The sequence below is a fragment of the Arachis stenosperma genome, chromosome 9, assembly GCF_014773155.1.
Source record: "Arachis stenosperma cultivar V10309 chromosome 9, arast.V10309.gnm1.PFL2, whole genome shotgun sequence".
In the NCBI taxonomy this organism is placed as follows: domain Eukaryota; kingdom Viridiplantae; phylum Streptophyta; class Magnoliopsida; order Fabales; family Fabaceae; genus Arachis; species Arachis stenosperma.
The window spans coordinates 11,393,281-11,408,244 of NC_080385.1; the positions used below are offsets into that span (position 1 = coordinate 11,393,281).

Genomic DNA, 14,964 nt, shown 5'->3' on the forward strand with positions numbered 1-14,964 from the left:
ATGTGCAAAACGTCAACGACAAGAACAAAAAGAAAAGGAGAGAGGGGATCTCCTTGTCTGAGTCCTCTCTTCATCTTGAACGGCTTGGATGGTAACCCATTAATCAACACTGACATAGACACTATGGTCACACATTCCTTCATCCATGTCCTCCATTTAAGACCAAAACCCATCTTCTGTAACATTATATCCACAAAACTCCATCGCACCCTGTCATAAGCTTTCTGAAAGTCTAGTTTGACAATTGCCGCTTGCTTCCTTCGTAGCTTTAGCCATTAGACCGTCTCACAAGCAATGAGAGCACCATCATATATTTTCTGACCCTTTACGCACTTTACATATTGTTTTCATAAATATTTAAAAATAAAATTCGCGCTTACGTATCATTATTGATGATTAAAAAAAAATTATGCTTTAATAATTCATCTTCTGTAAATTTTACAGCTCCAAAAATGTTGTAAAACATCCTAATTTTCAATATTAAAACATTACGCTAAATTTTTTTCAATATCTAAAAAAATAACCCAAAAAATATATCATTTTTCAATTCAAACAAAATCATTTTCTTTGGTTTCTTGTGCACGATAAAAACCAATTATAGAATATTCTGAAACCAATAATACATGTAAGAAAATAAAAGCGTATTGAAGAAGATCCAGATCATAATGGAATCTATTTCTATCTATCTATCTATCATGATTCATTATATACACGTTCATGAATCATGCTTGAGACACACGATCCTGCTTGGCGCTAACTGCTAACTGCTTCGCACGATTTCCGATCAAATCAAAACAAACAACGACGTCGTTTAATTTCTCCTTTGGGACTCTCACTGACATACAAACACTCTTCACAAACCACACTCTCTCCCTCCAAATCCAAATTCGAAACCCTAACGATTGGATCCGATCAAAAGAAAATGGGTTCGAGGGGGGTGCCGAAGATGGGTTCGTTCCATTACAGCTTCAGGGAGAAGAAGGAGAGGCTGCTGTCGTCGAGGAACGTGTATGGCTATTCACAGATTGGGGACCCGCTGGTGGAATCCGACGAGGAGGAGGAGCGGCTGACGGGGAGGTGGTGGTGGAGGCGGTGCTCGGACGGGATCGTGGAGGGTTGGAAGATGGCGAAGCAGGTGGCGGCGAGGGCGTGGGAGATGGGGTGTTCGGATCCAAGGAAGTTTATATTCTCCGCGAAGATGGGACTGGCTTTGGTTCTCATATCGCTTCTCATATTTCTGAAGGAACCATTTGAAAGTGTTAGTCGCTACTCCGTTTGGGCCATTCTCACCGTCGTTGTCGTCTTCGAATTCAGCATTGGTGACGTTTTCTTTACCCTCTTCTCCTTCTTCTTCTCCTAACATGCAGTCAATTTAGCCAATAGTGAAAGCCGAAAACTCATGTGCATGTGTGTTCAGGTAAAATTGTTAATCGATTAAATAATTTGATATGTTTGATTAAATTATTACCGTTTTTGATTATTAACTTTACAGGAAGACTCTCTAAAGGTAGAAGTTCGCCTACAGTAATGTTTAAGTGAAGTTATAAATAATTTTTTTAAAATAATTTAATATATTTAATTAAATTATTATTTAATAAATTTTAATTATTAGCTGCACAAAAATTTTTATTTTATAAAAATTATAAAATATTATTATAAAATTTATGTATACTTATAAAAATTGATCAAATATAAAAGAATTTAGTATTTAAATTGGAATTTAATTTTAATGTTCAATAGAAAACAATTTTATATGATATTTAGTTATATAACAGTAAAAAAAATATTTTGTTATATTGACTTTATAAATAATTATTAAAAGTAACATATGTGATTGTACTACTGCTTAAGATATTTTACATCAAAGTTAAAATCTAACCAACTGACAATAAAAAACTGTTGGATAGAAAATCTTTCAACAACGTAATGCTAAAAAAACACATTATTCCAATTTAATTTTCGTATAATGTGTGAAGAGAATTTATACAAACATCAACAGTTTAAATTGATTGAAGTTATCATGTCAAAATTAAGCTCTTTTGTTATAAGTCTTGGTAGTTGACAATAAGTTTGGTCGGTGGGGCAGATGCCACTCGGTATCAAATGAAAAAAAAAAATTAAAATTAAAAAAGCTACAACTAACTTTTCATGGAACTTAAGTATACGCATTTGATAAAATAAATTAACAGTATTAGTGTTGGGAATAATTAATAAAAGTGTCATACTTTTTAGTGTATTATTCAAAATAAATTCATGATAAATATGTCAAACTATTTTATCAAATGAGATTTTGACAAAAATGATTTTTTCTGGCATTTTTCTTTTGAGATAGCTTAAATGTACATGTCATAATAATTTGGTACTGGGGCCAGAATCACTGTTCATTAATAATGTGTTCATGTGTTGGTTGGCCCATGAATATATCATGATTATTTTTTAAAATATTATAAAAAGAAACTCACATAAAATTGCCTTTAGTAAACATTGTGATCAACAGATTAAGTTGACATGTCTTTCTGGTCTAAATTTATGTTATTTAGAACTTTCATGGGTTAGTTATTGCATAATGCCCCTCCTTTTTAATGTTGTAGATGTTATGGTTATTAACATATTTTACCAGAGTCTATAAATTAAATTTCTCTGCTGCATATTCCAAATTCCGTACTTCTTCATTAAGCTAGGTTCAGAAATCATTGATTAAAGAATATGATTTGCTTAACAAGTTTGCATGCTCTTCTCTGCAGGTGCAACTCTTAGCAAAGGGCTTAACAGAGGACTTGGGACTTTGTCAGCTGGAGGACTTGCTTTGGGAATAGGAGAATTAACAAGATTGGGTGGTGACTGGCAAGTTCTTTATACTATTATCAGCATCTTCATTGCAGGTAGCATAATATTCCAATAGTAGCTTCTATTTGCTTATGTTATTGATTATCTTTGATTGTTATGAAATTATTTTCCCCAAAAACTTAAGTTGACAGGAAGAGACACACGAATGATTATTTTTATAACCTTCCTCTCATGCGTCTTTTAGGTTTTGAGTGAATTTTTTTTCATATGCTTTCTTTATCTTTTTGTTGGCCTTATATTAAAATTTTTTCTTTTGGGGTCAACAAGAATCGAACTCTAGACATTTAAGTCATAAAAACTCGGATATCATGTATTGGAATTACTTTTCGAAAAGCATAAGATGATATAAAAAGGACATGTGAATAGTTATATTTCTAATACTAATGACATGATGTGTGATTGATATAGGATTTTGTGCTACCTATGCTAAACTATACCCGACATTGAAGGCTTATGAATATGGTTTCCGTGTGTTCTTGATCACATTTTGCTACATCATTGTATCCGGATATCGAACTGGAGAGTTTGTTCAGACGTCTATAAACAGGTTTCTGCTCATTGCGATTGGTGCTGCTGTATCTGTTGGAGTAAATGTATGTATATTTCCAATCTGGGCTGGTGAGGATCTGCATAATCTTGTGGGGAAGAATTTCATGGGGGTCGCGAAATCTTTGGAAGGTTCCTCTCTACAACATTTTCTTGATTTCACATTGAACTTTTCATTGCTACTACATAGGTTTGCTGCTTCATAAATCATAATGTTATTTCTTGGGTTGAATAACTTTCTTTAGACTTGTTTTTCAGGTGTTGTCAATAACTACCTTAATTGTGTTGAGTATGAGAGAATACCCTCAAAAATTCTTACCTACCAAGCTTCTGATGATCCACTTTACAGCGGCTACAGATCGGCTGTTGAATCTTCGAGCCAAGAGGAAGCATTGGTATCACGTTTACTTCAGTTTACCGTCTCTGTTTAATCAAAGTATAATTGGTAATCTTCATGACTCATAGTAACATATTGTTGATTGAAGTTAGGTTTTGCTGTTTGGGAGCCACCTCATGGTCGCTACAGAATGTTTAAATATCCTTGGCAGAATTATGTGAAAGTAGGTGGAGCATTAAGGCATTGTGCGTTTATGGTCATGGCTATGCATGGATGTATACTTTCTGAAATACAGGTACTTCTTAACTGCCAAATTCTGTTATAGAGCCTGTGAGTGTTTCCTTTATTTTTTAATGTTTCTTTTCTACAATTTTAATGCTCTTTCATATTCATGATTTACTTCTTTCAGTTTAGGGTATGTTTGGTTGGAGTGTAATAATAGGCTGATAATTGTTACACATCAAACTTTTTCATGAAACTTTCTACCCCATTTTTACCCCCTAACCAAGCATACCGTTATTTTCTTTTCCCAAAACAATTGATTCCATTGAGAGTTTCTGATTAGTTAAGTGGGATTGAAAATCTATTGAATCACTTGCTGATTTAGCTAGTAAGGCTCCCTTTGCAATGTTATTGTGCTAAGTTAATAGCACTGCGTTAGTCTTAATCTTTAGGATTCCTAATTATGACTATGGTTTGTAAGGTATAGGATTTTGCTTCTGCACATCAAAATTAAGTCTTCACAACGGCAATTTGCTAGTTCATTTTTTTTTCCAAATTATTTCAAACAATATATCATTTTTTGTTTCATGAAACAAGCTTAAACCTAAGATGGGCAAGCATTATACATGATTGCCACCAAGCACTAACAATTGGTATGCCTAAGCCTGGTCTCTGTTAAAACCTCTCAGAAGAAAAAATCATTTTTGTCCCATATGCATTTTCAGTTAGACCAAGTGTTGCTTTTATTCCTGAGTTTATGTTTCCTTAATCATACTAACTAGTAACTACCATACTGAAAGGTTGATACCCGTTTCCTCACTTGAGAATATACTCGAGTACTTGACATTTGTGTCAACGATATAATATCATTTGCACGCATGAGTAACTTAACTGGAATGAGAGGTCTGCATTGAAAATTTCTGATTCTGACACATGGAAGTTAGATTTCCTTTGATGCTTCCTTTACTCACTATGTTATGGACTTTTCCCTCTTGGGGGGATATAGAAAGCTTCTAATTGTTAAATAGCTCGCAAAATTTCATTTTCAATATCAAGATTTTTGTTTTCTTTTCTGAATTACATAAATGTTAATGTTAGAAACCAGAATAGAGAATGGAGGATAAAGGTTTGTATCTGAATTGTATGAAATATGATACAAGGTATTTATCGATGCTAAACAAATCAAAATAATAAATACGATATGCTAATGATTCTAATAGTCATTAAGGTTCCTTTTCGGTTATCAGGCTCCACCTGAGAAGAGGCAAGTTTTCCAAAGTGAGCTGAAGAAGGTAGGCGCTGAAGCAGCAAAAGTGCTTCGGGAACTCGGAAACAAAGTTCAAAAGATGGAGAAGCTGGGTCAGGACGACATTTTGTTTGAAGTACACGAGGCAGCAGAAGAACTGCAACAGAAGATTGATAAGAAGTCTTTCATCCTTGTAAATTCTGAGAGCTGGGAGATTGGAAACCGGCCAAGACCAAAGGGCGAACAACAAGATTTCTCAAACATGGACGATGAAAGACGTTTCTTGGAGTACAAGTCTCTCAGCGAAGCTGTCCTCGACCTAAGATCAGTTAACGTTCCAAAAAATTGGGATGAACAAACTGCGGCCCGACCACCAGGTTTCGTTGAAGAAAACATATACAAGAAACAGCCTTCTTGGCCTGCTCATATTTCCTTCAAGACGGATGCAGTGTTTAAAGAGGAGGAATCAAGGACATATGAAAGTGCTAGTTCACTGTCTCTAGCAACATTTACATCCCTCTTGATTGAGTTTGTGGCAAGGCTCCAGAACCTTGTGGATTCATTTGAAGAGTTAGGTGAGAAAGCAAACTTTAAAGACCCTCTTGAGCAAGAACATGTGAGAAGTGGTTGCTGGACAAGGATGTTTGATTGTTTCAGATCTAAGGATTGAGACAGTATCAATGATTCTAAGTTTTTAACATTCTTGTTAAGCATTTTTACTTGGGTAATAATGTTTACTTGCACAGATACCTCTGGTGCGACTTTAGGCATTTTTATTTTGTCTATAATGATTAATGAAATTACAAAGCGTTTTCCCTGTAACTTAGAAAGCCAAATTGTACTATATTCCTTTTAATTTGTTAAATTTTATATTTTATTTATGAAAAAGTTACCAGAAATGTTTTTTTTTTTATTTATTTAAAAAATATTCAATTATTTACTTTTTTTTCATTAATTTACCTTATATTATATTGGCTTGCTAGTGAAATACATTCAAGTATTTCCCGATAAGTGAAATATGAGCAAATAAGCATGTGGACATTTCTTAAATCCCATTTAAAATATAAATGTTAATAAAAAAATTATGTTTGAATCCAAAAAAAATTCAAAATATTAAAACTAATAAGAATGGAAATATAAATTGTGTTTCACTTTAAATTTAGGAAAAATGTGTTTTGACAAGATTACGAAATTAAAACAACATGATTATTGATTTCTTAAAAGTTATTAAAACTTAATATTAATTCGTTGGCATAACTTTTTTATTTTGAAAAGATGAATCTAACATATAGCGTATAGCTCCCAAAGTGAAATAGAGACCAAAATTTAGGAATTTTTTTTTTCAAAAATAAATGTTATTTTATTAATATAAAATAAAAGTGTTTCCAAAAGGAAGTACAAAAAGAATTGGGTATTTCCATTTATCACCAACTGTAATGGAAAGACTAAGAGGTTAAAGAAGAATAAAGTAAGAGTAAAGAAAATTAACAGCATCTATCAGGTATGGCTCACGAGTTCACGCACTAAATTGCTGGCTTCTTTCACTATCTCTGGTGCCGAGCTTATTACCTTCTCAAAAACACACCGATTCTTCGCTTTCCAAGTGCTCCAACACAGCGCCGCTATAAGGAGGGTCTTTTGTCTACCGTCTAATGGAGCCGCTGCCCAGGATAAGACTCGTTGCCACCAATTGAAAAATGTCTCTTCTTCTCTCATCCATAGGTAAGGGGTTATTAAGCTTAGTCTCCATATTATTGAAGATAGGGGGCATTGGAACAAAGCATGAGAAATTGATTCAGCCTTCAACATGCATCTTGGACAAGTGGCAGGAGTGGATGCGAACCGGCTGTGGACTTGTTGCAACACTGGAAGCTTTTCATGAAGACTTTTTCATAGAAAAATCTTAATTTTATGTGGTAATTTCAACTCCCAAATGCTATTCCAGACTCTGTTGTGTATGTTCTTGGGCCTCAATGAAGTAGGAGAATGAAAGAATCCATAAGCAATTTTGTATCATGACCCAACTTCATATATACTAGATTTTGTCCAGCACCAATTAACTTCATCCTCCTCCTCTGTTGGTTTGATTGAAAAAATTTTATTGCATATATCAACTGAAAAAATCGACTCAATCAGATTTCTATTCCAGCTTCTATCAGGATTTAGTAACGCACTAACGTAATACACTTGCAGATCTGGCGGGATTGTGAGTGCATTTTAAGGGACATTAAAGGGCACTGGTGGTGGGAGCCAGGGGTCATGGAAGATGCGAACATTAGTGCCAGAGCCTATTTTCCATAACAAGCCTTTCTCGATCACCTTGCGCCCTTCAAGAACACTTCTACAGTCCCACGACGGTACGCTTCCTATCTCTGCATGTAGAAAATCTGTATATCTGAAATATTTAACTTTGAGCATTCTTGATAGAGTAGAATTAGGGTATTTCATTAGATGCCAACATTGTTTTCCCAATAAAGCCAAATTTTGCGCCCTTAGGTCCTTGATCCCCAGTCCGCCATCTTTCTTCGGTCTCGTCATGTGTCCCATTTAATCCAAACCATTCTTCGTTCTACGCCTTTTTGACCCCACCAAAATTGCGAGAGCATGCTATGAATCTCAGTCAACAGCGTGTCCGGGAGCTTGAAACAAGAGAGTGTATAAATAGGAATCGCCTCCCCCACCGCTCTCAATAGTGTGTGCCTACCACCTGATGACAATAGACTTCTTTTCCAACCCATAATCCTCTTCTGAACTTTATCCTTGATAGCTCCAAAGGTTGCTTTTTTTTATTTTTGAACTATAGAGGGTAGTCCCAGGTATTTGTCTTGTGCTCCGATATGTTCAATATTTAGTGTCTGAGCAATTGCTAGTCTTGTGTTCTGAGGTGTGTTGTGACTGAAAAAGATAGCTGACTTATTCAGATTGACTTTTTGCCCACTGAAACCCTCATAGATCTCTAGCAATTCTAGAATACTTTGGCTTGTATTAGGTGCGCTCTTGCAAAAAAAGGATTGAATCATCAGCAAACAAAAGGTGATTAACTGTTTGGCATCTCCGATTAACTTGAACTCCTTGAATCAATCTGTTTTGCTCTGCCTTGTGTAGCAAGAAGGAAAGCTCTTCTGCACAAAAAAGAAAGAGATATGGAGATAGGGGGTCACCCTGTCGGATGCCCCTATTTGGCCTAAAATAGCCAAAAGGTTGACCTTCCACAACGACAGAGTAAGAAACAGTCGTTACCAAATCTTTAGTCCAGTTAATCCATTTAGCATCAAAGCCCAGCTTATCCATAATATACCATAAAAAATGCCATTCGACCCTATCATAATCCTTGCTCATGTCTAGTTTAATAGCCATCTCATGCTCTGCCCCACTTCTCTTATTTTTCAAATAGTGCATACATTCGTGGGCAATTAGGATATTATCTGAAATGAGTCTACCTTTGAGAAACGCACTATGATTTGGGCTTATAATTTTATTCATAATACCTTGTAATCGATGCACCATAACTTTAGAAATAATTTTATACATAACTGAAGACAAGCTGATCGGTCGTACCTGAGTCATGTCATTGGCATCTGGCACCTTTGGAATCAAACAAATTTGAGTATGATTGAAGCTTTTTAGAATTCTGCCACTGTGAAAGAAACTTCTTACTGCCTTAAAAACGTCACCTCCAACTATATCCTAGAAAAAGTGAAAAAACTTAGCTGTAAACCCGTCATCACCAGGAGCACTCTGAGCGTGAACACTAAATGTAGCTCTTTTGACCTCGTCCATAGTTACTGGCCTTTGGAGCCTACGGTTCATGGAAGCTGTAACCTTTGGCTCCAAATCCTCTAAGTATGGATTCGGATCAGCCGAACAAGAAGAAGTAAAAATATCGCAAAAGTAGTCTTCAGCTATCTTTGCAATATCCTCCGGTTTCGATGCAATCATTGTCCCTCCCACTAATCTCCAAATTCTGTTCCTTCGCATCCTTGATTGAAATTTCTGGTGAAAGAATCTAGTGTTCTGATCTCCTTCTTTTAGCCACTTGACTCTAGATTTTTCTCGCCAATAGCTCTCTTCTTTCAAATATGCCAGCTCCAACTTCTTCTCCAAACTGGTAACCTCCTCTCCCCCATTGATTCCAGCCACCTGCAACTCTTCTAGTTTAGCTTGAAGGTTCTCAATTTCTTTTCGAGAGTTTGCTTTGTGAGTTTTTTGCCATTGAACTAGTCTATGTCTACAAACTTTTAACTTTTGGGCCAAGGAGAACATAGCTGAGCCTACAACTTCCATTCTCCACACTTCACTGACAATTCTCTTGACATCCTCTTCTCCACACCAACGTTCCTGGTATTTAAACTGCCTTTTACTATGCCAGGATTGAGGTTCGGTTTCCATCAAAAGTGGAGCATGATCCGAGCCTGACTCTGTGAGCCTGTGCACCACTGCATTCGAAAACTTCAACTTCCATTCCATCCCAACTAAATAGCGGTCAAGCCTCTCCTTCACCAAATCCTCTCCTTGTCTTCGATTTGTCCACGTGAAAGGGTGCCCCACCATTCCAATATCCACTAATTCGTTACTGTCAATAAAATTAGTGAATGTTGCAATGGTGGTTGCTGATTTTTGGCCTCCACCCTCCTTTTCCGCTTGGCTTGTTATAGCATTAAAATTGCCTGCTATTACCACTTTTCCTTCTAGGTGTTGGCTCATTGTTGTAAGCTCCTCAAACTGTAAGGATCGAATTTGTTCCGAACAACTCAAATGGACACCAATGAACGCCCATACCTCACTGCTTTCGACTTCCTTAATTTCGGCTGCCACAAAGAATTCTCCACTGCTAATAATTTGAACACTGATGCTGTCCTTCCAAGCTAGCACAAGTCCTCCCGCCACTCCTGCCGGATTAACAATATGCCAGTTTTCGTAGCCGCATACCCGAAGTTTTGCTTCCACCTGTCGAGATTGGTTCTTTGTTTCACTTATAAACACAATCTCGGGGGAGTGGGATTTAAAGATCCCTTTTAAGGTGTGAATTGTCAGGGGTCTCCCCAAACCCCGATAATTCCAAACTATAGTTCTCATGGGGCCTTGGGTGCCATTTGTAGGCTGGCACCCTCCACCATCTCTTCAACTGCATTTTCATCCTCTATTCTTGCTTTCTTTGTAGATCCTTCAGCTATACCACTCATCAACCTTTTTTTGGGTTCACTTTTAGTATCTGACTCTGTAGCACCTTGTCTTGCTAACCTTTTCCACTTCCTACCTTTCTCTGTGGTGAGACACTACCCAATAGTGAATTGCATAAGCTGCCCTTCATCCTCCTTGGTATTGGACTGACCAGCTATGATAACCTCCATGCATTCTGTTCTAGAATTGGCTTATTGAGGTGACTCAGGTGCTGCCCTATTACCAGTGTCTTGTGGTTTCAAACTTTGTTTTCCTTCTTGCATTGACATCCCTGCAAATTCTTCCAATAAGCAGTTTAAGACCGGTTTTTTCTTACGTTGAGTGGCCTTATTCTGGTTTTGGGTTGAGTTGTTGAATGCTCTTTCTCCTTCAGAGTAGATTCGCGTTCCCACTTGGCTGGCTTTAACCCATTCGCCAATGTCATCCTCTTTTACCATATCACTTTCTGTGTCTTTCAGCAGATCATGGCAGTTTTTCACCTCGTGCCCCAATTTTGCGCAATAGGTACAGAACTTTCCAAGTCTCTCACAGCGCAGTGCCACTTTTACCTCCTTTTTATTAGGTCCTGCCACTATTAACTGATATCTCACTTGCCTGGCAGCATCAATATTGATTTTGGTCTTCACAATCCTAGTTTTTCTGCCTCGCATCTGAAATTTACCTACCTCCAACACTGTGCCCAATTTTTCTTCCAATTTACGTCCAACTTCGAGGGTTTTAAACGATTCTGGCAAACCCCAAAATTGAACCCAAACTGGAAAATTGGAAATAATCTCTTCATCACAGTTCTGATCTTCCTTCCATCTCTTGACATGGAGCACATAATATTTGAATAGCCATGGAGAACCACGTTCAACACGTAAGACATCCACTTCTTTATTAAAAAAGACTTGAAAGGAATTATCCCCTTTATCACTCACGCTAAATCCTTCCGGGTTTTCCCATATAGCCTTTAAAGCATTCCCCATAGTTCCAATTGAGAAGGTTTTGGAAGCAAAGAGTCTGCCATAGAGACTATTGGAGCAAGCGTTAATATCTTCTGATATGTCTGCCTCTTCCAGTAGAATCACATTCCTACCTCCTTTCCGATTGTCTTCCTCGGTCCGATCTTCATCCCTCGTTGTCTTAGCCATGCAGATTACGGAGACTTGTATTAAGATTTAATTGACGTTGACAATGTAGCCTTGACGGCAATAGGAACTCCGTTAAAAAATCCTAACAAAGCACTAAAAAACTCTAATAGAACACATTTGAAACATGATAAAGTAAATATATATTTTAGGAATTTTTTTTTAAAGTTTGAAGTAATAAACAATGCAATCAAGATATTTGTTATATCCTATTTATTTGACAAACTAAGTGTGTGTTTGGTTTAGTTTTTGTAAATTGAGGTTGAGTTCAACTTGATTCTACTATAATTGATTTTTATTAAGATTCAGTTTGTTTTAAGATGGTTTATATTTGGATACTTTAATTCAAAAGTAATTATAATTGATAGTTGTTTGGATAACAATGATCAAAATCATTTATAAATGTAAAATTATCAAAAGGATAAAGATTATATTAAGCTTTTTATATTATCATTTTAATAATTTTTATATTACAAAAATTTAAAATTATAACATATTAATATTATATAAAATATTATCTTAAATATTATAATAAATTACTCATAATATTAGATATATATACACATAATTAATAATATCTATAATTATAAACTATAATAAAAAGCAAACAAGTTTATAAAATTAAACAAAAATAATGATAAAGTATATAACATACAAAAGTGCACTTGTAAAACTCGGTTAATTAACGGCTAATTAACCCATAAATGTGATAGAGGAGATCGAGACGAGAATTTCGGTACCAATTTTATAGAATTCGGACCAAGATTGGACCGAACGGGCCAAACCGGGCCAATCGGACCCAAAGTGGGCCCTTGGCCCAACATAACTAAACCAAAACCCTAATTTTCAGCATTCTCTCTCCTCACTAAACACACTCCCATGCTGAAAATGGAGGCCATGGAGGGAAGAACACTCTCTCAAGTTCTTTCTCTTACTTAATCTTCAAACCACCATAACTTTTGATCTAGAGCTCCGATTGCCGATCCGTTTGCGGTCACGCGTTCACCGCGTAGAGCTCTACAAAACCCATACAATTAATCTTGAGGTAAGCCACGTTTTACTCTTCGAAATTCTAGCCTTGTTTTTGAGTTTTATGAGCAAAAATGTTGAGATTTTGGACTCTTTGATGTTATAGGACCCAACTCTCTTGAAGGAGAAGGTTAATCTTGTCTCCTTGGACCTTGGGTGTGGTAAGATTCTCAACCATAGTGTAATTTGTGGTTCTATGATGTTTGGGTTTTGAGATGTTTGGTATGGGTGTGATGATTGTGGCTTAGGTTGTGTATATGTGAATATTGGAGCTTGATTGGTGATTTTGAAAAGTTTGAAAAAGGGATTTGGTGGTGAAAAATCTGTTCTTGGAGGTTTTGAGGCCTTGAGAGCTTGTGGATAAGTGGTTTGGAAGTGCTCCGGTTGAGCTTGGGAAATCGGCTAAGGTATGGTTTCGGTTTCCCGTATCTAATATGTAATGTGGTAGGAAATACTTAGGCTAGAGGCCCTAAGATAGGCATTGAATGGTTGATGTTGTTAAATGATTGAGGTATATGATGTGGTCATATATGTGATGATGATTATTGATGCCTTGGTGGTATGATGTATGAGAAATATGCATGTTGTGATATATGCTTGATGATTGGTTATGGTTGAATTGTGGGTTGAACCATGTTGATGATGAGTATGATATTGATTTTGTACAATGATGATTTATTGGAATTGGTGTTGTTGAGAATTGGCATGAGGAAGAGCATATGATATGTCAATATGTTTGAGTTTGAGCCACTTGGGTGAAGTGGGTTAAAATGATGAGATAGTGATTTTGTAAATTGTGATAAAGTGTCAATGTGTGAGCTGAGGAGGCTTGATGTTGAATTTGATATATTTTGATTGATTTCAAAGAAAAGGGATGAAATTGGCATGTTTTGATTGATTTTGAAAAGAGTTAAAAATGGCTTGTTTTGAAAATGGCACTTTGTGGTTTTTATGAAAAACATGGTTTTTTGGGCATACTCTGACGGGACATAACTTGGACTACGGATCTCTGTTTTGTGCCAAATCTGTTTAGAAATGAAATTGGATCCGGGATGTCCATGTCGTTCGAAGAACGGGTGAAAAACGATTTAAAATGAGGAAGTTATGTCCGTCGGAAGATTGGGGGTTGAATCTGTGAATTCTGCAGTTTTAACTTAGAAAATTTTTAGCAGAATGACCCCACGCGCGTAGGCGCACTTGGCGCGTACGCGCCGTTCTTCTCGAAAGCGCCATCCACGCGTGTGCGTGATGTGTGCAGGCGCGCCGATTGTGCTGCACCCAATGCCCAGCCATTTTTCCGAGAGTTGTGCCAGGACTGTGCCAGTTTTGTGCCTGGGCACGAGAGCACCCACGCGTACGCGTGGTTGATGCGTGCGCGTCGATTTGTTAGTTTTCAATCCACGTGTTAGTGCGCATGACGCTTACGCGTCGATGAGCTTTGAGGCCATCCACGCGTGCGCGTGGAGTGCGCGTACGCGTGGCCCTGTTTTCATCCCAAAGTTGATTTTTGAGTTTTAAAAGTCAAATCTCATACTTCTAAGCCTCCGATCTCACCACTTATGTCTTAAATCATTATGATATGTCTAGCTATGAGAAGAAGGGCTAGTGAATGTGGTAACTTGCGAGTGAAGCAAGGGAAAAATGAATGATCAAAGAGGATCAAAGATGATTATGTGAGAGGCGGAGGATGGTGGTGGAAGTGCTTGTTATGCCATGGGCCGAAAGGCTGTGATTGATAATGAAACGGCTGGTTATGGATTTAACCGTGGGCCGGGTGGCTGGTTATGGATTTAACCGTGAGCCGGATGGCTGGATTATTGCCGTGTTACGGCGGAGCCATGATTATGGCTAAGAATAAATGCATATATATATATGCTGTTGAATGAATTGTGAATGTTGCACTTCCATTATCGGAGATGAGAGTTTCCCTGGGTCGAGACTTGAAGCTCTTTTGACCCTATGTCGTCAGGGTGGCCGGGCACTGTGAAATTCCCGGACGAGCTCACCCCCAAAAATATTCACCAGTGATGGTGATGGATAAATATTCACCAGTGAGGGTGATGGATATGGATCATGATTATGATCAAGTTTATATTGAGTATGACTCAAGTTGGGGAGACACGACAGAGGGACAGTCCAATGGTTAACTGCCAGGACTTGTCGGGTTGGCTCTATAACCGACAGATGATATCATCGGCCACTAGGGACTGGCATTCATCATATGCATACTATATGAATTGTTTGAGATTGCCTATTTGACTTCATATTACTTGCTAATTGTCTAAATGCCTTAATTGTTCTTATTTGTATATTCCTTGTTTGATATAACTGTGTTTGCTACATTATACTCCTGCTGGTGGTTGGGAGGTGAGAAGGAATTGGAAAGGAAAGTATTAGTTAGACTGAAGAATCTTTAGTCAGATGCC

The 14,964-nt window shown here is 37.1% G+C and overlaps 1 protein-coding gene across 2 annotated transcripts; it reads left to right on the forward strand.

Annotated features, from left to right (window-relative positions):
* The first annotated feature begins 617 nt into the window (after positions 1–617).
* Positions 618–6,088, forward strand: LOC130951723 (aluminum-activated malate transporter 9-like). Of its 2 annotated transcripts, none has more exons than XM_057880432.1 (6): positions 618–1,319; positions 2,745–2,882; positions 3,256–3,525; positions 3,652–3,788; positions 3,879–4,025; positions 5,200–6,088. In XM_057880432.1, the coding sequence occupies exons 1-6, from the start codon at positions 923–925 to the stop codon at positions 5,866–5,868; spliced, it is 1,758 nt and encodes a 585-aa protein (XP_057736415.1). In that variant the 5' UTR covers positions 618–922; the 3' UTR covers positions 5,869–6,088. The 2 variants fall into 2 exon arrangements, with proteins under 2 accessions (XP_057736415.1, XP_057736416.1); XM_057880433.1 differs by lacking the exon at positions 618–1,319 and adding an exon at positions 2,427–2,551.
* The last annotated feature ends 8,876 nt before the right edge of the window (positions 6,089–14,964 follow it).

Bases quoted from the DNA above. Each gene is read 5' to 3' on its own strand.
- LOC130951723 (XM_057880432.1), top strand. From the start codon at position 923: ATGGGTTCGAGGGGGGTGCCGAAGATGGGTTCGTTCCATTACAGCTTC. The intron at 3,526-3,651 runs GTTCCTCTCTAC...CTTGTTTTTCAG, and splicing joins GGTCGCGAAATCTTTGGAAG to GTGTTGTCAATAACTACCTT. The intron at 4,026-5,199 runs GTACTTCTTAAC...TTCGGTTATCAG, and splicing joins GTATACTTTCTGAAATACAG to GCTCCACCTGAGAAGAGGCA.